General features: G+C 46.1%; 1 protein-coding gene across 1 annotated transcript; it reads right to left on the bottom strand.

Moving 5' to 3' along the window:
* Nucleotides 1-3,760: 3,760 nt before the first annotated feature.
* Nucleotides 3,761-21,449, bottom strand: EXOC3L1 (exocyst complex component 3 like 1). Its single transcript, XM_055000755.1, has 13 exons — nt 21,406-21,449; nt 19,325-19,485; nt 18,123-18,342; nt 15,939-16,614; nt 13,763-13,880; nt 10,443-10,568; nt 10,200-10,300; nt 9,738-9,848; nt 9,487-9,628; nt 7,879-8,001; nt 6,075-6,230; nt 5,569-5,693; nt 3,761-4,329 (listed from the first exon to the last, which is right to left on the bottom strand). The coding sequence occupies exons 1-13, from the start codon at nt 21,446-21,448 to the stop codon at nt 4,143-4,145; spliced, it is 2,289 nt and encodes a 762-aa protein (XP_054856730.1). The 5' UTR covers nt 21,449; the 3' UTR covers nt 3,761-4,142.
* Nucleotides 21,450-23,564: the final 2,115 nt, after the last annotated feature.

Below are 23,564 nucleotides of genomic sequence, written 5' to 3'. Positions count from 1 at the left end.
GAGTTTTGTTTCCTTTGGGAGGGAGTATTAGAAGCAGACGTGGTTTCTGTCAGTGTTAGTACTTGGGAGTTAATACATTGAAAAGAAACATTTTCCTTGGTGTTACCTAGAAAATTCTGAACCAAGCCACTGTGCCATGTCTAGTGCCATCAGAATATTTGGTTTATTAACATTTCCTCCCCTTAGGGAGGAAACTATGAATGGGCCACGTGGAATGTGATGGAAATTCTTCACCTGCCCCTTCAGGACAGCTGGTCTAGGGAAAAGGCTGTACTTTACAAGACTCCAAAAGAGCAACCAAGGGTGTTATGTGTGTGTTTTAATTCACATGAACTGATTCACTGCTTTAATTGGTATGATATGTTTTTATTTTTATTTTCTGCATATTTTTATGTTTTTGTTATGAGCTGACTCGAGCAGGTCTGGAGGGGCATACAAGTTTTCTAAATAAATTAATACTGGTGAGGGGGGGCACTGTGAGGAAAAAGCTGTGGGTTGTTCTTGTTAAAATGGCTGCTGGATTTGTAACAGTCCGGGCATCTAAGCCCAAGTTGTATCATATGTAAATAAACCTGCTGAGTTCCTTCACAAGTGACTGAGATCCATTTTTAGGAGACCCTGGGCAATCTTTCTAATCCTTATTATAACACCTCCAACACTATTTCATGATCACAAGTACCCATCTTGTGTTGTTGTAAAAGCCAGAGGGGGGCAGGGGAAAGACAAAAATTCTCTTTTCCTTATTGGAGTTTAAAGAAACCTGGTTTGGGGGTGATGAAGTTGTTTTCGATTGGGAAAACTTTCCCAGAGGAAATGTTCCCTACTGCCAAGAATCCCCATAGTTGATCTTTGCAGCTTATTTATTTACTTCCTTTATAGTCTGCCTTTCTCACTAGGGTTGCCAGCCCTTAGCTGGCAATCCCCAGGGACTTGTGGGGGGGCGGGAATCGTGGGTGTTTGGCAATGTGATGATGTCATTTCCATCTACATAACTGAAAATGATGTCATTGCATCCTCAGACAGTCTAGCATTCCAATATTTACTCAGGTGAATGCTAGAGTGTTTGGCGATGCGGTGACGTCATTTCAGGTTATGCAACCAGAACTCTCCCTCATTTGCTGGAAACAGGGTGGGCAACGGGAGAGGAAAATGGCGATCCTATTCTCACCCATGGCAGATTGTTTTAGGTGGCAAGCCATGTCGATCTGCAGTAGAACAGCAGGATTTGATTCCAGTAGCACCTTAGAGACCAACAAGATTTTCAGGGTGTAAGCTTTTGAAAGTCAAAAGTCCTTTTTTCAGATACAAGTACCATAAAAAGGTGCTACCAATCCAGTAACAGAGACTAACAATATTTTAAGAGTATGAGCTTTCGAGAGTGCGAGCTCCCTTCTTCTGTGTCTGAAGAAGGGAACTCTGACTCTTAAAAACTTACACCCTGAAAAACTTATGGTCTCTAAGGTGCTACTATTCTCAAATCCTGTTTCAAGGCAGATGGCGGTTTCTGTTTTGTAATAGGACATTGTGAAATATCCAATAAACAATGCAATAGATTACAGAAATAGGAAACAATGCAACCAAAACAACATAATGCAGAAAGTATATTACAAAGGGAGAAGAAAACACAGTAAAAGCAAGATGATATATACTCAGCCCACACTGCGACAGACTAAAATCCTGTTCCCTTTATGAAAGCAACCTCCTCAACCATTCCATTATTCTACAACCCTATTCCCTTTATAAAAATGCCTTCCTGAAGGAAGGGGGCTTTCCTGATCTCTTCTTCAGTCTGCTTCTCTAGCAGTGATACTGGGCTCAGTAAGAGTGATCACATTGTTTTTGCACTCCAAAATGTTGATTGTAACTTTTAAAGCTCTAAACAGTGTATACCCAATAGCTAAAGGTGTACCTCTGTGGTGTAAGAGTACCCCCTGGGTTTTAAGATCCACCAAAGAGGGCATGTTCCAAGTTCCATCTTATGTTCTATGCAGTTGCTACCCCTTTGCCACTACAGCCCTGCACGATGGAACGCCCTCCTTTAAAAAGCAGGTTTTCTTCTTTCTTAGCCTCTCTTCCAAAAGAGGTTTGAGGAATAACTTATTCCACTGGACATTTGGAATTAAAGGTAGTTTTGTCACGAGCATGTATGCAAATGTTACTTATTTTTATTAGCTTTATGCTTGTGGCATTACTGAAATTGACTTTATTTTGTCTTTTTAAAAAATCACTATTTTGCATTGGGAACTTGTATAGAAAAGTGTTTTCTAAATCCTGTAAGTAAATAAGTGCAACCCAAGCACACTTTCCTGGGAGTAAGCTCCACTGAATAGTTCTGAGCAGGACAGCCTGCTTACGAGTCCTCTCTAGCGGTGGCCATGTCTGCTGGAGTCTGCAGCGCTTCCCTCTTAGGCTGCTTCTTTTCAGTCCGGCACCCATGTGTGTGCCACAGACAATGGCCTGATATTACATACATGCAAGGACCGAGGCATTTATTCTATAGCTTGGTCCAGAGCTACTGAAATATCCGGTGTTTAATGCATCCAGATCCAGGGTCACAGGGAAGAGGTGGGTCCCGAGAAGCTCATCTGTTTATTTATATCCCACATTTCACTGCAGTAGGGACCGAAAGTAGTTTACAACATCATTCTCTCCTCTCCACTGACTTTTCACAAAAGCTCTGTATGGTAGGGTAGGCTGAGAGTGAGTGGGCCAAGGGCACCTGGTGAGCTTCCATGGCAGAATGGAGATTCGAACTCAGATCTTCCCCAGATCCTAGTTTGATACTCTAACCACTTATCCATACTGCCTCTCCTTCAAAGAGGGACAACAACTGAGTAACACATAAAGGTTCTAGTCCCATTATTTAGCTTATTTTAGAAGATTTATATCCTACTTCTATGTTCAACGAGTGCTCGAGGAAGTTTACAGGTAGCAAACTAAAATACAGTTTTGTTACAGCGGTATCCAAACTTCAGAACTCACACAGCAGTCTTAGAGCCAAGCTACAAGTGACGAATTACACTTGCTTGGCAAGTGAACAGATCAAGTGGAGGGCAAGTGAATGGCAAGTGAACAGAGAGGAATACACGTGAGTCTCTTCACTTGCCAGGCACGTGTAATTCATCACTTGTAGCTTGGCTCTTAGAATCAAGTCAGCTGTCACCCTATCCTGTTGAAAGCAACATTGTACTTACATTTGGTGGCAGTGGGAGTTAAGTCAGAACTGACCGCTAGGAATGTGGAACTTTGGTCAAGTACTACATTTATTAACGGCACATCTACATCACAGACAAACTGGTTCAGCATTCCTTCCTTCCTTTCAGGGAACCCTGGGAACTTGTAGTTTGGCAAGAGGAAAGACTAGAGGATTCAATCACTTCTCAGTACCCTCACCCAAGTAAAATTCCCAGGATACTTTGAGGGAGGGTGGGTTTGTATGTTTGTAGTGTAGATATCCCTAAATTCAAGCTGTTGAGCTATAACTATGTTACATGAGCAACTAAACATGACCGTGACTCTTCCGCTACAACTGCCGTTCTGTTATCCGATATAAACGATAACAATGAGTGATTCCGCACACGTTGGATAATGCACTTCCAATCCTCTTTATAGATCATTTGGAATGGATTTTTTTGTGGGCGGAACAAAAAATCCACCTCAAACGATTGATAAAGTGCATTGAAAGTGCATTATCCAACGTGTGCGGAAATTGTTAGTGCAAAAAGAGTCATAACAACTTGGCATTCAAAATAACATGACCATCAAAGCATATCCAACTGATGCCAGGACAACATACAACTGAGACTTGCAAAGCAAGCTTGGCTGGGGAAGATGGGAGTATGCATCTTCAAAACAACCAAACCATTCTTCTCCCACGCACAAATGCCAGTTTTTTTTAAAAAAAGTATTAAGCATTCTGCCCCTCATCCCTCCACCATGCATGAAACAGTACAGTGTGTTTGAATCCCTGAATACGGTTAAGCCAAGGAAGGAAGGAAGAGTTTTGCCTTCAGTGCTTTCCAGACAACCACTGGCAGGCCCAGCCCTGCTCAATCTTCATCCCCCTTCCACATCCAGTTTGGCTGGAGATATGCATCTACAGCCATGACCAGGTCGGCATTTTGCAAGCAGTGTCAGAGCCATCAGGCACATTTGGGCTTGCCAAGGCAGAAGGGCAGCTCTGGAGCAGGAACCAGAATGTTACTAAAGATAGGCTGGAAGTTCTCTGGCAGGACTTGAGGATTCTGTGCCATTATCTCCAACACCAGGTTGCGAATTTCTTTGGAGACATCGCCGCGCACTTCCAGGAGCATGGAAACATGGTCATCGCTGCAGTGGGGAATAAGACAGAAGACATGTTACCTCTCCTTAGCTCTCCTGCTAACAATCTCTCCCTAAGAATCTGCAAAATATCTGCTTCTCCTTGCTTCATTGGCCGCCCTTCAGTTACACAAACGTTCAGAGCCACTGCAGGCTAGTTCTGCTTCCAGATCGAGAAACTTCCTTCCAGATGTGGGCATGAAAACACTCCCCTGCCATAGTGGTGGCAGCAGCAAACAGTGTGGGAACTGATCCATGAGCCTTGTTCCCATGCTGTTGTGCTGTCCCCTCTGTCGTCCCTCCTCGCCACACCTGTGCAACCCCCCTGCCCACAAATAAAAGGCTTTTTTGTTCTTTTCCCCAAACACCCTGTTGTGCTATAGTATGGCTGGGTAAAGTAATGGGGGCGGGGGGAAGCCCATTTACAGTGAAATCCTAAGCAGAGTAACTCTGCTTAGGATTTCTCTGTTAAACACTTAAAGAGGGAGGAAGAACGCAGAGCTTAGCTCTGCCCTTTCGAAGGTGAAACTTAGTTCCTTCCTGCATCTCCATGGTGGCTACAACAAGAGCGTTTAGACGGTTGTTCCTGCCACAACCACCCCACAGATTTCCTTAACTCAGAAAGAAATTAACTTTATATTTTGATAATAACTGTGCTTACGGGAGAAAAGGGAAGCAGGCAAGTCATGCCCCCATTAGGCACAGCATGATCTGGATGTTTCCCTTTACTGCAGGGGCTTCCTGCTGTCTATGAAGGGAAGCATCCGTATGTGGAAGTAGAAGTCCAGACCAAGTACATTTCCAGGGTGCCCTGACCTGGATAGCCCAGGAGATCCTGATCTCATCAGATCTCAGTAGCTAAGCAGGGTCAGCCTTGGTTAGTAATTGGATGGGAGACCTCCAGCGAAGACCAGGGTTGCAGAGGCAGGCAATGGCAAACCACTTCTGTTAGTCTCTTGCTATGAAGTCCCCACCAGGGGTTGCCATAAGTCAGCTATGACTTGAGGGCACTCTCCACCACCAAATGTCCAGGGAATGAGCTTTCAAGAGTCATAAGCTCATACTCTGGAAATCTAGTTGGTCTTTAAGGTGAATCTTGCTCTTCTACTGCAAACCAACACTGGCTACTCACACTGAAACTATCTCCATGTGGACATAGGTAGATGATAATCAGAGTGGTATTCCCTTTGGCAGACACTAGGTGGTGCTACAGATAACTTCCTAACATTTGGAATTTAGGTGTTCTACCTGATGTCGGGGTATTTTGTCACAAATCGCGGCACTATCAGGCTAAGCATGGTGGGATCTTTGAGGATGATCAGCTCCTGGAGATCAGCTATCACTTTGAGGGTTTGATCACTCTCCTCCAAGCCCTAGGAAAAGAAGCAAACTCCATGGAAATCAGTGGCATGGATCCTACCCCTATCCTCCCACTAAGCAAATGTTATTTATTTATTAAACTATTTATACCCTACCTTTTCTTCTGGCTCAAGATTGAAGCCTTAATCCAATCTAAGGAGCCTTCCTCCAACTTCTGTGGCTCTTCCATTGGCGGAAGAGCCACTGAAGTTGGAAGAAGCCTCCTTGGAGGATGATCCAATGCCCCCCAATGCAGCCAATGTTCATTCATGTGGCTCCCTCTTTGTAACTTTGCACAGGTCTGGCTAGCCAGGTCAGCCCACCTTTCAAGAGCAATTCCTGGTCCCTGCCAACCCCTTCCCTGGTAAAACAAGGCAGCTGGTCCCCTATCTCACCAGGGTGCAGAACAGCTCTGTCAGCTGAGAGGCATCTTGCAGCATCCGCCTGCCCATCTGGTTCCTCTCCTCTGCATTCCGGCACACCATCTTCTTCTGCAGCAGCGCCTTCACGTACTGGCTCATGACCAAGTGCTCAGAATCCGACAGGAGATGCTAGACGCCAGGGGGGAAAAACCTTGACTCAGACATTCTGTCTACTCTTAGTGGGACCTGCATTAAAGTGAGGGCAGAAGTGCTATGTGTGTCCCACCACAAACAGAGCCACGCTGCCTGGACCTAAAGGCCGGAGCCCTCCCAGTAAAATATACAATGCACGAATGCATAGGAACGATATAACCAGTTCCTTCCTGACACTGCGTCTGGCCATAGACTACTTTGCTCATTTGGACACATTGAAATTTTTTTAGCACACACCTAAAAATAGCACATATGAATGTACAAATACGTGTGTCATTCATGTATACATCGGAGAGCCAGGACAGACTACTGGTTGAGTATATATTGCCTATGGGGCTGCATAAATACGGCAATAATGTGTCCTGTACCTTATATCTGCTGCTAATGCATTTGCAGTGCCAACAGATCCCCCACATTTTAGAAATCATTAGACTTTCCTTGCCCCAGCCCACCCACGGCCTCCCTTTCCTCCCCTCATGCAACACGAGAGAGTTGGGGGGGGGCTTTAAAAATCTCTACTTGATAAATCATAAGTTAATTAATATAGGTGACTGAATATAACTATAGCTCAATGCAGTAACAACATGGTGATTTATTTTTTAAAAGCCTGGGGGGGAAAAGTCAATGGTGGAGTGGGGGGGGAATAGTAGCCATGGAACGCTGGGTCAAGGCAATTGGTGCTAATGTGCATGGGATCTGGAAAAATGCACACCTTTCCATCCACACACCACACAAAGACGCTTTGATTGCAATCCTCCAAAAGATCTTACCAAGCTAGGTTTGGGAAGGATGGCAGCAAAGTGAGGGGAAACAAAGAAATAGGACAATTAGGGGATGACGTCATACGGATGCTCCAAAAAGACCCACTCCGGTTTAGACATGAAACTGGAGCAAAATGTCTATGCGGAAGCAGCCTGTGCACATGCTATCCATGCTTAAGAATCCAGGTCTTCCTTTCTCTATGAGTATAAATCATCTTTCTGTTGCAGCTCTCCAGCTCTGAAAATAGCCAGAGAATGGAAGCTCATGATACAGCAACCTTGTTGAAGCTAAGGAAGTTAGAGCCTGGAGAGAAGCTCTCCAGCACAGACCGTGCCTTTTGCCTTGATCTTGGGGAAGTATTAGCTGAGCAGCTTCAGTCTGCATGCATCGTCCCAAGTTCAGTTCCTGGTATCTCTAGGTTATAAGGTTTCAGTTTGCAAGGCTGAGAATGTCTGAGACTTGGAAAGCTTCTGCTAGTTTGTCCTGGGTTGATTTGGTATAAATCATCTTAATGTGTTCAACTTATTTGGACCATAATTTACAGACTGCAAGCAATAAGAGTCCAAATTCAATCCCTAGCAGTTCTAGTTTAGAAGGATGTCAGGGTTTGTGAAAGATTTTCTCCCGAGATCTTGGAGGACTAATGCCAGACTAAGTGCTAGGCTACCTGTTCTGGTCTGATGTTGTTCAAGGTAGTTCCATATGTTCCACAGAATGTAGAATGGGTTTGGACATACAGTTGGAGTTAAGGACATGTTGCAGAGGGAAGCCGTCTTCAAAGACCAGAAGCTGGCCAGCTGGCAGCTGGAATTCTTCCCACCACCACTATCACACACACACACCCCAGGATGAAAGATCTTACTGTGCTGAAAGGTTTGCGAGCCCTGAAGAAGCCTTTCACGTGGGTGTCAATCACTTCACATACGTTATGCATCATTTGAGAGTCAGACAGCCATTGGCGGGAGAGCAGCGGTGCAAACAGAGGCTGTAGCAGAAAGGTATATTGACATGGTCAGGGCTTTTTTCTGGGAAAAGAGGGGGTGGAACTCAGTGATGGAACTCAGGACCACACCATGATGCCACTTTGGGTCAGCTGGAACAAGGGGGGAGTTTTTAAAAGTTTAAATTGCCCTTGGCGAAAATGGTCACATGGCCAATGGCCCTGCCCCCTGATCTCCAGACAGAGGGGAGTTTAGATTGCCCTCCGTGCCACTGCATGGAAGGCAATCTAAACTCCCCTCTGTCTGGAGATCAGGGGGCGTGGCACTGGCCATGTGACCATTTTCAAGCGGTGCTGGAACTCCATTCCACCGTGTTCCTGCTGAAAAAAAGCCCTGGACATGGTGGTTATAGAGCGTGCCGTTAAGTCATAGCTGACTTATGGAGACCCCAGTGGAGTTTTCAATGCAAGAGACTAACAGAAATGGTTTGCTATTGCTTGCCTCTGCAACCCTGGTCTTCATTGGAAGACTCCCATCCAATTGCTAACCAAGGCTGACCTTGCTTAGCTTCCCAGATCTGACAAGATCAGGCTTGCCTTGGCTATCCAGGTCAGCGCATATTGGCATACATTTTAATTTGCTTCTTTGGAGACTTTGAATTCTAATGGCCCCCCTTCATGGTAATTCCAGAGGGATAGCTGCTGTGTTTGTTAATTGTAGTGAAACAAAGCAGCTTCAAGATTAACATTTATTCCAGTATGAGCTTTCGTGAGGCAGAACTCAGTTCTTTTTCAGGGTATGAAGATGTGATCTCTGTCTCATGAAAGCTCAATAAATGTTAGAGTCTCTCCACATGAGGGATCTTACACGGGAACGCTCAAGTGTAGGGAGATGCAATATTAGCAGAGGAGCATAGTTTAAAAAGATAGAGCCAAAGGCTCTGTCAATTTCACCTCTCTACACAAAGGTAGTTTTAAAAGACAGAGCTGGTGGAGACTGCTTCTCTGAGGGTTTGTTAATTTCATGTTTGCCTCCAGGAGGCAAATATGAAACTAACAGACCCTCTGAGGAGCAATCTCCTCCGGCTTTGTCTTTTTAAACTACACTTCCCAGCTAACATTGAGTCTCCCTACACTTGAACATCCCTGTGTAAGATGTCTCATGCAGAGTGACTCTTAGTCTTTAAAACTGGGTTAGGAAATTCCTGGAGATTTGGAGATGGAGCTTGGGGAGGGCAAGGTTTGGAGAGGGGAGAGACCTCAGCAGGGTATAATGCCATAGAGTCCACCCTCCAAAGCAGTCATTTTCTCCAGGGGAACTAATTTCTATAGCCTGGAGATCAATTGCAATTCTAGGAGCTCTCCAGCCACCACCAGGCGGTTGGCAACTCTGCTTTAAGGTGCCCGTGGCCCTCTGTTTTGTTTTCCTCCCCTGGTCTGAAGGCACACGACACTAAGTAGGTCTGGTTCTGCCTGGAGGGAGACCACCCATGAACCGCATGTATTCTGCCTTCGATCAGAAAGGTGTACCTGAAGATCTTCTAGCATGTCATCCAGTAACAGCCGGCATGCCTTCTTTTGAGCCTTCTCCAAGGCCACATTCAGTGAGGACGGCGTCTTGCTGGGCTCTGAGAGGGATACCCCTTCTGTACAGAGGTTTGAGATAGAAGTGCTGCCCGTGGAGAGAAGAGGAAGAGTTGGAAAGTGGGCTTGTGGCAGACTGCCGGCTAGAGGGTTCTAGGGACAGGATGGCAGCCATGGAGGGAAGAAATGCCAATCACCTGAGAGCCAGACAGTTGTTGATGGTTGACAGCAGGTAAGGGGCATAGCACTTGGATGCAGTGGGCTCTTGTTGATGTTCTCTGTCAAATTCTGTCAGGGCCTCCGTCAAGCTGCAGAGAAGCACAGAAGTTAGAGCCTGGACATCTTGTTCCCCTAGTGAGACCTCTGGCTTTCTCCAAGCCCACCAAAGGAGAAAGGCCTTTTTTCCTAAGGTATGGCAGCATCCAGGGGAGGACAAGAAAGAAACGAACCTCTGCGACTCACGGGAAGAGGGAAAAGGATCCTCAGCAAAAGCAGTAGCCAATTCGAGTAGGAACCAGCCAGCTGGTTGTGGTGTGTCCTTTAAGAGCTGCACTTGGAGGGCCCTTTCCCTGTACGACTAATGCTGTGGCCAACCACCCTCTTCTGGTTTTGGTCCCTCACTAAAGAGGCAGTGCGGGGGGGGGGGGGGGGTGACTGACCTGCCCAGAAAGGACTCCAGCTCCGCCAGAGCCATGCTGTGCACCTTCTTCAGAAGCTCGTCAGAGACGAGGGATGCCACTCGGATGTTCTCATCCAGCATCTGACGTGCGAGGGGAGGGGGGGAAGATAATGTGATGAATGGGGATCGAGACCCCTAGCCTTCCTTCTGCAGCAGAAGATGCAGCCAGGCCTTCTCCTCCTCGCCCCCTAATGGGGCCCTCTCCTGTTCCACTCCTTCTCACCTTCATAGCAATGATGGGCAGAGTGGTCTGGAAGCAGCCTTCGTAGTCTGATTCTGGCTCCATTTCGCTGAACCATTCTTTAAACTCCATCTCCAGCGTCTTCTGCATCCATTCACCAAGGTTGGCCTAGAGGAGCCAATGGGAGACCTGCTGAAGCCAAGTCTAGCAATCTGCCGCAATGCACCTAGCAGGGGTTGCTCGACGCATCCCAGCTGTGGCCTACTTCCTTTTGCCTGTAAATTTATACAGTCTCCTTAGAGCCCATGGCTGCAAGACATATTCTCCTGCTCTAGCCATAGTTCTTTCCTGTAATTGCCATTGCCCATCCCTGATCATATCCCTCCCTACTGCGTGAAGAATCAGTCAGAGCCAGGGCTTTTTTTCAGCAGGAACGCGGTGGAACGGAGTTCCGGCACCTCTTGAAAATGGTCACATGGCCGGTGGCCCCGCCCCCTGATCTCCAGACAGAGGGGAGTTTAGATCGCCCTCCGTGCCGCTGAGCGGCACGGAGGGCAATCTCAACTCCCCTCTGTCTGGAGATCAGGGGGCGGGGCCACCGGCCATGTGACCATTTTCTCCGAGGGCAACCCACTGAGTTCCACCACCTCTTTCCCCAGAAAAAAAGCCCTGGTAAGAACAGCAAAATGGAATGCTGTGAAATGCCCAGACTGGAAAGAATGGAAGAATAAACTAAATAAATATGCGACAATGGCAAAGTTAACAACATTTTATACATTACAGACTGATTTCAGAATTTCAAAAAGGTTTTTTAAAAAAATGATGTGGCTGAAAATCAAGAACAAAATGAAATGAACACAGAGAATGATAAAAGGAATGAGTTAGGTAATGCATGTTTATAATAAAATGTTATTTGTTAATAAAATGTTATTGGGCATGAAGATCGGTGGAAAAGATAGAATCAAGGTATTTAAATAGAAGTGAAATATTAAAATTTAAGTATGTTCTATATATATGTCTGATACTGAATATGAATGATTATAGTTTATATTTTATGTTTGTAAATTGAAATAAAATACATATTAAAAAAATAAGAGCAGCAACACGCTACTGTTCCAGAGGCATTAAGACAGGGTTCTCAATCTCAGTTAACTGTGAGCGCACTTTTAGATGTGGAGAACAGGTAGTGGGTGCCACCACAGAATGGTGGCTATGGGGCCAGTCACAGAGGCCATTTCCACATGGGCCGTCGTCACACGGGCTTTTATTTAGCGCTAAAATGGCGCTATTTCCCAGCAAACACCCACCTTATTCCAACACTGTAGCGATTTTCTCTCTTCTGCTTTGTGCTTGATAGTCGCGCTATTTTGTGCCTCAGTGTGAATGCCTCACATCGATGTATTTCGCCTCACAACGCCCTATGCCCTCTCTTCAATCCCAGAATCCATTTCTTCCTGCGACTCCCCTTTTTTAATTTTATTATGTCCTTATAACGCCATAACGACATAACACAATGCAAACTTTCTGCTGAAGTAAAAATGACTCAATCGCCATGGCAGAGTCTTCAGCGATGGGGATCACGTCAGACAGGGAGTTTTCTGCGGGCAAAGGGCTATTTATATAATTTCAAAGTTGGAAAAACAAAAGGGTGGTAATGTTTTGCTCTAACGGAATGTTTATATGCTGCTATTCCGTTATAGCAGAATTAAACGCCAGAATAATTAAAAAAAGGGGGGGAAGAGCTGCTTCTGCGCGGTTAGAGGAGAGAACAGAACAGAGTGCTTCGGTGTGGACAGCTGGTGGCGCGAAGAGCCATTAGGTGACCCAAAGAAACGTTACTGTGCCGATAACAGGTAGGACGCTATATGCTGTAAATTTAACAGAAGAGATGCCCGTGTGACGACGGCCATGGTTTACCTTCCCTCAGAACAACCCGGAACATCGCGCAAAAAACACGGAAGATCGTGTTTTCTTGCGCAATGTTCCGGGTCGTTCCGAGGGAAGGGAAGCCATGTGGAAACGGCCCAAATGTTGGAAGGTGCCAAGCCTCCTCCTGTGATGGAGGCAGCTGTTTCCAAATGGGTGGTCTCTGAAAAAATAAAGGGGATGCCACCTGAGCTCTTCTCAACACCCTTTTTTTTGGCAAGGGGGAGGAAGGCAAAGATTGGCTCTTTGCTTTGCAGAGGAAGGAAGCAGGTTCCAGCAAGCACATTGGTAGACACCATGGCGCCCATGGGCATTGCCTTGTGGGGGGGTCACTGTATTAAGTGGTAAAACTCCTCATGTGTGAACAGATATCGCTGTTTTGTCTGAGGAAAATCAGTTTTTTGAGCAGAGAAATAGTGGCTTACAGAGGGTGTGTGTTTAACCTCTTTCTCACCAGACGTTATTCCACTCCAAATCCTCCCCAACTGAATTTCCCCCATGGGGCTCCCAATTATGTACGTAATGTTTGGAACTCCTTGTAGGTAGCGTAGTTGGAATGGGAGTAACATGGAGTGAAAAAGATGGACAACAGGGAAAAACATTAAATGCTCCCTCCAATCCCACCTGCCCTCTTTCACTCAAGATGGATCCCTCCTGAAATGGATTTTCTTCAGAATAAGTAGCCACTGGGATGCTGTGCATACATTTTCATGCAATGTCTATGGTGGTTCTAATCCCAATGATGCTTTAGAAGAATTTGTACTAATTTAGCAGTCTTTTATTTTTGTCAGAAAGGGAAGGCTTTAATGAAAAGAGGCCCTCGTGTTTCAAGCCAACCAATGAGTTTGACAAGAGAGCATTTACAGGCTCCCAGAGACAAGATTTCCAGTGTATAAGATTTCAAGAGTCAGAGCTCCCTTCTTCAGATACAAGTATAAAAGGAGATTCCTGAGCCCTTATATCCCAGTCAGAAGGTGGGAGGAGTGTTGCAAAGAGGGGAGTCAGAATGCAAAGCTACAATGCAAAATCCCCCAAGCATTTCTTCCCTGCTCAAATCAAATTGCATCGTACCTTTGTATCCTGGCTCCCTTCTTTGTAACACCTCTTCCACCTTCTGAATGTGAGCTCAGAGATCTCCATTCCTACTTGTATCTGATGAAGGGAGCTTGATTCTCGAAAGCTTATACCCTGGAAATCTTGCTGATCTTTAAGGTGCTACTGGACTTGAATCTTTCTCATCTACTGTAGATCAACATGGCTACCCCCCTGAATCCCCATGATGTGTGCAGAGCTGGAACTGAAGAATGTTCCTCTGGTTAGGCTTGTGCTGTGAGAGAAAATCCCTTGGATCTGAGTGCCCAACTTGCTTGGCCAGGCAAGTAGTGGCCACCAGGATGGTTTTGATCTCCAAGGTCCTGCCGTTGGCTTTTCCTCACCTGCACTTTGGTGACGTATGTCTCTTCCAGGTAATCTACCGTCTCAGCAGCAAGCAACGGGCCCAAGACTGAGACATCTACTTCAGGGAGAAGGCTTGGGTGTGCCATCATTTCTGCACTGCAGAACAACAAGAGAGGTCAGGAGCAGCCATTTTTCAGTGCCGCTTTTACAGCATGTTCTTCCGTGCAGAGGTATATGGCCGTGTGCTCACGCTTCTTGCATTCCAGCATAAACAGCATAAGCAGCCCAGGGCGACTAAAGTGTGGGGCCTTAGCCAGGCTCTCATCTTTGTGCTCAGCTGCTGTTCCTCATATACATACACAATGGCTAAACTCAGCTTTAGAGACAAGTTCTTGGAGCTCCTTGACTTGGGAATTCCTTGCCTAAAAAGATCTGCCTGGTGTCTTCATTGTCAAAAGTGCCAAGCAAAACCTTTTCTGCATTAGTTAAACAGAGACTGATATTGAACAACAGGAAGATTTTACTAGAGCCCCAAATTTCTTGATTCTAGAGAATTTCAGATTTATTGTAGCTCCAGCCCCTTATCTCGTTGGAGATTCCAGACCAGCGGCAGGCTTTTTCTCTGGCAAGATGGAGGGCTCTCCCATCCGCAGTGCTAGAGGGGAGATACAACAAAATTCCCACGCGGGAGAGATTCTGCCCCTGTGGAGCTGGCAAGGCGGAATCAACTCAACATGTCTTGCTTTACTGTTGTTTTTACCACAAAATAAGAGGCTCCCTGGCCGTTTGGATCATGATATTTTTAGATTGTTTCTGGAAGGTGCTAATCCCCAGCTTACTGTTTTCTGTGCAAAATGCGGCAGCCTGTAAAATTTACAATGAAATTATGCACTTGGAACCTGAATTTTAGAATTGTAGCCAATTTCTTTTTCAAAGTTATATATTTGTACAATGGAATTCTGCTTGACATTTTCTGGCCATTTCCACACACATTGAATAATGCACTTTCAATGCACTTTCGCAATCCTTTTGAAGTGGATTTTTTGTTCCACACATGGAAAATCAGTTTCAAATGTTCACTAAAGAGTATTGAAAGTGGATTATCTAACGGGTGTGGAAGCAGCCTCTGTATTCTGTATTGCTCAGATTTGTGCTGGTCTTTGACTGAATTGATTGATTGATTGATTGATTGATTGATTGATTGATTGATTGATTGATTGACTGCTTTCACATGCTTTTGATTAATCATTCAAGTTGGTTATTTGTTCTGGGTTTTTTTTCAGTAGGGGGGAGGCTGATTAGTTTGTGTCTCAGCTGTATTTTGAAAAATTATTTATTGATCATTGAGACATTGAAAGGCAACTAATCCCATAACATTTCCTACAGTTTACAATTGACAACATATTAAAAAACATGTGGAGGCATCCCATCTGGAAATTTAGAATTCCAATATGTTATTCTACAAATTTATCTGCAACATTGTTTGGTTTAGCCGCAGTTTGAACATAACAGGTTCATTTACGGTGCCATCTGAAAGAGAGTTACACCCTCCAAAAAGTCTACTGGAGTCAATGGGTTTAGAAGAGTACAACTCTGCTTATGATGGCACTGCTAGGAAACAATCCTAAGTACGTCTATTCAGAAATAAATCCTAGTTTATGCAATGGAGCTTTCTCTCAGGAAAGGGTTTTTTTTTTTAAGGATCGCAGGCATAATAATCAAAATTATTTTCTAAATTTTATTAACTCACTCTCCCATTGCTCATGATTCCTTATTTTTCCAGTTTGCTGCTGTACATAAATGTGCAGCTGTCAATAAATTTAAGATTGTCTCAAGGTCTTCACAGGCTTGACCCCCCCAAATCTCCAGGAATTTCCCAACTTAGAGTTGGAAACCCTACCAGCCAGCTTGAGCTCCCTCTTCTACATTTAAAAATGAACAACCACTGCTGGCTTTTCCTGCTACGACCACAGCATCCCTGATAGGGTTGCCAGCTCCATCTTGGGAGATTTTGGGGGTGGAGCCTGGAGAGGATGAGGTTTGGGGGAGGGGAGAGGCCTCAACGGGTTATACAGCCATAGAGTTCACCCTCCAAAGCAGCCATTTTCTCCTGAGGAATTGATCTCTGTGGTCTGGAAGTCAGTGGTAATTCTGGGAGATCTCTAGCCATCACCTGGAGGTCAGCAGCCCTAATCCCTGAACGTTGGTACTGACCTAGGGTAGACGTGGAGCGCCCAGTGGAGGACGGCGAAGATCTCCTGCTTATCGAGGTCCTGTGAGAGGATTTGATGGAGGTGTCTGGTGAGGCCCTGGTGATACAGGGCGACGAAGGTGTTGATGATGTTGTAGTGGGGCGGACAGCATTGGACCATGAGGTCTTTCACAATACACAGTTCGGCCAGAATTCGGCTCTGCAAGGAAGCCAGGTACTTGGGCAGGGGCTGGCCCTGGGCCTCACTAGGCACAGTCTGGAAATGGGCTACCACTACTGTGTCCTGGAGGACCTGGAAGAACTTCTGCCTCCAGCCCTTTGGGCGTCCCGGTGGGAGGAAACCAGGCGCCTGGGGTCTCTGCAGCAGGGCAGAATCGACGCCCTCCTCTCGCTCAATGATGCGCAGAGCAGAAACAAAAAGGGACGGGTCCTCAAACATCAGCCTCATGCCATTGGCCACGGTGCGCCACAGCTGCTGGGCTAGGGCCTCGCTCAGTTCCTGGAGGCCCCCGAAGTAGGACTCTACGCTGGCCTGGTACGAAGGGCTGAGCAGGTTGTGCTTGTGCAGCCGGGACAGGATGTCGTCCCGCAAGCTCTCCAGGTCCATGAGCCCTGCGTGGGCTTCTAGAAGTTGTTGACGTTGCAAGAGATCAAAGCTCTCGGAGAGGAGTTCATGAACTGGGCGAGGAAGAAGAGAAGGAAAAAGGAGGAAAAAGTTCAAAGTCTCAAGACTGTACACTGGGGAATGAAGGAAATTTCGATGTGGGCCAGCCACCCTGAACTACTTGTGGGAATAAAAATGTCAGAGAGAGAGAGAGAGAGAGAGAGACAGACAGACAGAAATGGCCCACATCTAGAAAATAAGAACAGTTCCATCAGTTTTGCTCTCTATAAGAATGTTTATTTATTTACTTCATTTATACCTTGCCTTTCTTCCCAACAGCGACCCCAAATGGCTCACATCGTTCTCTCCACCATTCTATCCTCACAGCCACCCCGTGAGGTACATTAAGGCTGAGAATGTGTGACTAGTCTGTAGACACCCAAATACGGCGGAGTAGGGAATTGAACCTGGGCCTCCTACGTCCTCATCCAACCACTAATCCACACAATTAATCAATTAGATGAATCCAGCAGCCGTTTTCTCCTTGGGAGGTCACTTTTATTGCAGTAGAAAAGAGCAAGAGTCCAGTAGCACCTATAAAACTAACAACATTTGTGGCAGAGTATGATCTTTTGTGAGTCACACAGCTCACTTCATGACTCACGCAAGCTCATACTCTACCACAAATGTTGTTAGTCTTATAGGTGCTACTGGACTCTTGCTCTTTTCTACTGCTACAGACAGACTAAGGGCCAAGCTAGAAGTGACGAATTATACTTGAATGGAAAGTGAACAGAGTGGAGTGCAAGTGGAGCACAAGTGAACAGGGAGGAATACACAGAAACGAGTCTGTTCACTTGCCATTCAAGTGTAATTTGTCACTTCTAGCTTGGCCCTAACACAGCTACCTATCTTGAGCTACTTTTATTGCAGTCACTCCATGGCCGTTTCCACAGCGTGATCTCATGTGAAATCGCGTGATAACAGTGTCTTCCTGGCGCAATTTTGCATGCGAAGATGCTGTATCCCGACAAAAAGTAAGCCGTGTGGAAACGGCCCTGGCTGGATAACTGCTCACTAAAAAAAACTAGTATTATAAACATGTTAAAGATATGTTTACAAGAATTTCCATCATTGTTCACATCTTTGTAGAATACTGAATCAATCATTCAAATAATACTAAGATTCCTGCCTATTTTTGGTAGCCCATGAGTGGGGGATGTATTTTGCTCCCTTTTATTTGTATTTTTCTTGATGTGCAATTGTGTTTGTTTTTTTAATTTGATACAAGCTGCTTTGAATCCTGTTGATCAGGGGGAAAAAGTGGGATACAAATATTTCAATGAATAAATAAATGAAATGCATGTCTATTAGAGAAATTATTACTGTTCATTTCAGCCACTTATTTTACAGCCTTCCAGCTGCCCTCAATCTGAAGCTGTGCTAAAGTTTTGCAAGGTGAGGGATACAAAATGGGTGTCTGCTATTCAGTGACTGCAAAGTTGTTTTGCAGTCGTGAAAAAAAAAGCTGAATCCAACCTTGGAACAGCAAGCCTGAGAGATCTTGCCAAGAACGCCTCACCTGAGAAAAGCCGTGGCAGCGCACGGACAACCGAACCGAGCTGAGCATGTTCCAGTGCAACTTCCCGTAGTGGCTGCAGTCTCTGGAAGGCGTCTGTGCTGGACACTAGCTCCTGCTGCACACTTTCCAGGGCTTGCCTTACGTGATGGACGTCTGCCATGGCTGAATGGAGCTGCTCCAAGCCCATGCTCATTCCCTCCAGATAGGACTGTACTGTAGACTAGAGACGGAGCAGTGTGTTACAGTGGCAAAGCAGTCATTCACATGCAGTATTAGAAGGGTTATTAAATATTAGGGGAGGGGTTGTGGCTCAGTGGTAGCGCCTCTGCTGTGCATGCAGACGGTCCCAAGTTCAGTCCCTGGGCACCTCCAGGGAAAAGTAGATCAGGGAGCAGGTGACATGCAATTCCTCCACCTAAGACTCTGAAGAGCTGCTGCCAGCCAAAGCTGGCAAAAATGACTTTGATAGACAAAAGGTCTGGCAGCTTTGGGTGTTTGGGAAAGGGCCCATAACCAGAAACGCTTCTTATCTTAGATTTAAGACTTGGGAGACGCCTGTCCCGTGCCCTCAGATCGGGGATATTCCAAACGCTTGTGATATTTTCAGTTTGCATTTGTGGGAAAGTCCCTGACGCAGTTCTAGTCACAGGCCTCTTGTTGCATGTAAAAACTAGCGTGACCACAGATGCATGAAAAGCTGCACCCATCCTCTTTCATGGGGCCTACCTGGGCCGTTTCCACACGGCTCCCCGCTGCTCGTAACAACACAGAATATCATGAAAAAAAACGCGGAAGATCGCGCAAATCTCGTGCGGGAAAACGCAATCTTCCGCGATTTTTTCGCAATATTCTGTGTTGTTATGAACAGCGGGAAGCCGTGTGGAAATGGCCCTGGATAAACACTGCAATGCAGAGATAGAAAAGTGCCTTCAAATTGATGTGTATTGGTTACAGATGGAGAAGGCTGCCTCTGTGCATGGATTTCCTAGGAGAATGGGCCCTTTTCCTCATGCTTTTTTATCCTAAAAAAATCTTGCTCCAGAATAACCCCTGTCGAAATCTATGAGGCTTATGTCAAAGTCCATATGTTTAAGACGAGAGCATATGGATAAGTGGAGATAAAACAAACGAATGTTTGGATTTTTAAAACCAGGCTGACCCAGAGGCTTAGAGAGATGTTTCTCTGACTTGTGGCCACCCACCTTTATGCGGGACTGGATGGAACTGTTGCGCTGTAGCTCGCGGATCCGATAAAGCCCCAGGCCTTCCAGCTGGTCTGGTCGGTAAAACACCCCAGATGCCCATTTTAAAGCGGCGCCTCTTGCTAACTTTTCAGCTTTTTCCACTTCTGGCCATTCCTCCTCTGAGACAGAAAAACAGACCCAAGGAGTGAGCCCTAAACAGGAAAGTCTCTTCCACCCGATCTGCTTCCCTGCATGCGGAAAGGAAACAGGATGCGACTGTCTGGGAATGAATAGACCTGGGGCAGAAAGGGGTAGAAGGGGAGGAGAAGATTCTGCTGCTTCTCCGTTGTGAATTGCCCTTCCCTCAAGCAGCTTGTTCTGCTCATGGGATCCACAAACCGTCTCTCCTCTGGGATGAGTAAAACGATCAAGAGATTCAAGGCATTATTCTCTCAGGATGGCAGATGAAGTAAAGAGCCTGATGCTCATCTGTCCCCCAGGACCACGTTAGATATGACAGGAGAGACTCATTTGTCCTGTTAACCGATCAAATGAGAGTGTCTCTACACGAGACATCTGACACCTGAAGAACATGTGTCGGGAGATGCGATGTTAGTTGGGAAAGGTAGTTTTAAAAGACAGAGCTGGCAGCAGGGCTTTGCTAGACACTGGAGCTGAGTGAAGGGGCTGTGAAATGCCAGAAGGGAAAGTTCTCCCCATTATAACCTCTCCAGGTCCAAGCCTGGCTCTAGAAGGCAGCTCCTGCCCATTTCCATTCCTCGCTGCCCTCTGGTTGTGATCCCACACAGTGTTAGACTGGAGAGGTGAAACTGACAGAGTCTTCCGGGAGGCAAAGATGAAATTAACAAACTCTCGGAGGCACAATCTCCACCAGTTCTATCTTTTAAAACTATGCTTCCCAGCTAGCATTGCATATCCCTACACTTCACGAACACATACTGAGGTGAGTCATGTGGAGAGAGACTCTGTGTGTGGGGAGAGGGGAGAGGGGAGAGGGGAGACGGAAGGGCCATGGCTCCTGCTTTGCATGCAAAAGGTCCCAGGTTCAGTCCCCAGCTTCTCCAGTTAAAAGGATCAAGTTGTGATGGCGGGAGGGGTGGTGTCTGTGGATGCTCCAAAAAAAATATCCAGCCCACTGGAGCAAAACCTTAGCATAGAAGGAACTTTGATTTTTTTTTATTTGCAAGGATTTGAAATAGACAAACATGGGGGAGGGTCCCAAAATAAGACTTTCCATCCACCGTCGGAAACAGAGTCCATTTTCCCACCTCATTGCCACTTCATTCTCCAGCATTACGAACCGGGCCTAAGTTTTTAAGCAGTTCCTGCTGGGCAACCAGTAAATCTTCCAAGTTCAGTTACACAAAAACCAACCCTCTATTACTCAGCAGAAATCTCCATCCATTCTGTTGTGTGCTCCCCACCAGAAGGCACCGATAATAAACAGCCAGAGGAATTTTAAAAGAGACTTTTTCCATAAATGCTGTAGGGGCCTACTGGCTCTGTGACCCTGAATATTCACTCAGGCTAGAGTGGACAATTTCACTATTTCCGAATCACACACACAAAATTGGCTCCTTGTTTTCTTAAATAGTGCCCATCTCATGTGTTGGCTTGCCACACCCTCACCCCAAAGCTTTCTGACATGGGGAATTGCAGCCGTGAGGGGAGGCTGAGGCAAGGAAAGTGCCGGACAAACCACATTGTGGGTGCTTTTTTGCCGCTGTGACTCTCTCTGCTGTGTGGAAGCAGCTCAGGTCTTACATTACAGTTTGTTTATCTCTAGAAATCGCTGTCCTTACTGCGACAGGCAGGCCCCCGCTGGGGTTCTCCCCTCCATTCCACTCCAGAGAGTGGAATTATATCTCGAACACTCTCAGTATTGTGAACTCAGCTCTTTCATCGACCAGGGAAGTGCCAGAGAAGGGCAGGGAGCAAACTCTCTCTCCTAAGAGACCAGAGATGGAGAGAGCCACAGAGCCAGGAGACAAGGTTCACCCGCTGCCCACCCCACCCAAAGACTGCGTATTCCTGACATCCCACCAGACACCACGGCCTCTGTCTGCGCCTCCCGTTACCTTTGGGGCTGGTGGCATCTTCCTCCTCTGCAGACATGCCCATATCTTTAGCTGCAGTGTACAGCTTTGGAGTCTAGGGCTGGGCTCAGCAAAGGAAGCCGAGCCAGTAATAGCCGTTTCCTTCAGTGATACCACTCACAGCTCCTCGGGGACTTGTTCTGTAACACTGCAGATATACTCAGGATGTAGGAACAGGAGGGCGGGGGAAACTGCAAATGCACTGGGACACTTTCATTCTCGGGGAAGGCAGCGTCTGCAGCCCGCAGCAACCTTGGGGCCTGGATCCAAGCTGTGCACACCGGTGTGAATTGTGGTTGCCGGACTCTGTGCTGTGCTGTGCTGTCTCTCTGTCTTCTACTGTGCACATTGTGTACTTGAAGGTGGATGCTGGGTAGATGTGTCACCGGAGAATGACAGTGCCTTTTATTACGTTCTCTTTTTTTACAAAGGTTTCTGTGGCAAATAAATTAAGGAGAATCACAGCGGATGCTCTGGGTGTACCAAATTACTTCTGCTTTTCAGAGCTGAACACAACCAGTTCCCAAACTCACCTTCTCTTCTCTGTGCATAATTAAGGGGGAAAAAATCCTATGCATTCCATGTGGCCGAATAAAGTGATGTGCTCCTTCCTTTAGAGGAAATGGCCACTTACTTAACCAATGCAAATTGTTCCCATTCATCACTGTGCCCTACCCTGCATTCTTGGAGCTCCAAGGGGAAAAGAAAACCGCTCCCTGTTTGAACAATTTTAGCCTGGCCAGTGAATATTTGGCCGTGACCTGAATGGCCCAGGTATCCTGTATCTTATCAGATCTTGGGAGCTAAGCAGGGTCAGTCCTGGTCAATATTTGGATGGGAGACAGACCACCAAGGAAGACAAAGGCTGCATTACAGAGGCAGGCAATGGCAAACCACCTCTGAATGTGGTCTCTTGTCTTGAAAACCTATCGGGTCGCCGTAAGTCAGTTGCGATTTGAGGGCACGCACACACACAACACCCCCTCACCTGAAATATACCACTTCGTTACCATTGTCTATGACGTGAAGTGTGCATGATACGCTGGCATAGCTACTGTGAGGACGAGCATGGCTTTGTGGCCGAGAGTCTGAGACACCCAGGTTTGGGATCCCACTGTGCCATGGAAGCTTGCTGGGTGATCTTGAGCCAATCACACATTCTCAGCCTAACCTATTTTAAGGAGTTGTTTGTGGTAAGGATAACATGGAGGGGGGAGAATGGAGGTGGAGAGTTTTCTTCCACTGGGGAAAAAAGTATAGTATAGATGTCTAAAATAAATACATATGTACATACATGGTTTAATCACATTGTAGAAATCCACTTTCCCACCTGTCATTGCAACATGCAAAAATGGGCCTAGTGGCTTCCTACAAGGAGTTCATCTGAGACCTTCAGGGTAGGGAGCTGCTACTGTTTAGTAAGATAACTAGTTTCCAACCAGTGACAATTCTATAGGTGCTTTTATCGGCAGGAAGAGGTTTATGCCTGGGGGGATAGAGATAACTGGATCTCAAGGTGAAGAGAGAAAGCGGAAAACATAAAGACATAAAGTGAGCCAGGGATACATATGCAAGTAGGCAGTGTAATTTGTGACGGCTTCCAAAGCACCATTAACTAGGTTGCCTTCTGGATATGGGAGAAAGGTCATTGTTAGAAATCTCTTTGACAAAATGATTTATTTATATAGAAAATGTGTATGCTGCCTAAGGTGGCCAATTTCAAGTTGGGAAATTACTGGAGATTTTGGAGAGGAATCTGGAGAGGGTGGGGGTTGGGGAAGGGAGGGATCTCTGTTGGGTGTAATGGCAGAGTCCACCCTCCAATGCAGCCATTTTCTCCAGGGGAAATGGTCTCCATCACCTGGAGATTAGTTGTAATTCCGCCAGGACGGCAACCCTAATGCTGCCTCTTCAGAATTTGCTCATGGCAGTGCACAACTCAGACTATATCAACAAGTCAAGAAAAGCAAGTCCATCCAACAAATGAACTCTCAGAAATACTCGAGGTTTGGGTTGCCTGCATCGAGCATTGCTTATTTATTTGTTTAACGTATACCCCGCTGTTCTTCGCCCAAGTGGCACACAACATTCTTCCCTTTTACTATTCTATACTCTCGACAACACTGTGCGGCAGGTTACAC

Source organism: Eublepharis macularius, chromosome 16, assembly GCF_028583425.1.
Source record: "Eublepharis macularius isolate TG4126 chromosome 16, MPM_Emac_v1.0, whole genome shotgun sequence".
Lineage (NCBI taxonomy): Eukaryota > Metazoa > Chordata > Lepidosauria > Squamata > Eublepharidae > Eublepharis > Eublepharis macularius.
Note: the sequence above shows the minus strand (reverse complement) of the source record. Positions and strands in the feature narration are given on the sequence as shown.

Excerpts from the sequence above, each read along its gene's own strand:
- EXOC3L1 (XM_055000755.1), bottom strand. The coding sequence starts at position 21,448 with ATGGGCATGTCTGCAGAGGAGGAAGATGCCACCAGCCCCAAAG. Across the intron at positions 9,849-10,199 it reads CTGGAGTCCTTTCTGGGCAG|CTTGACGGAGGCCCTGACAG; the intron begins GTCAGTCACCCC and ends GCTTCTCTGCAG. Across the intron at positions 8,002-9,486 it reads ACATGCTAGAAGATCTTCAG|CCTCTGTTTGCACCGCTGCT; the intron begins GTACACCTTTCT and ends TTTCTGCTACAG.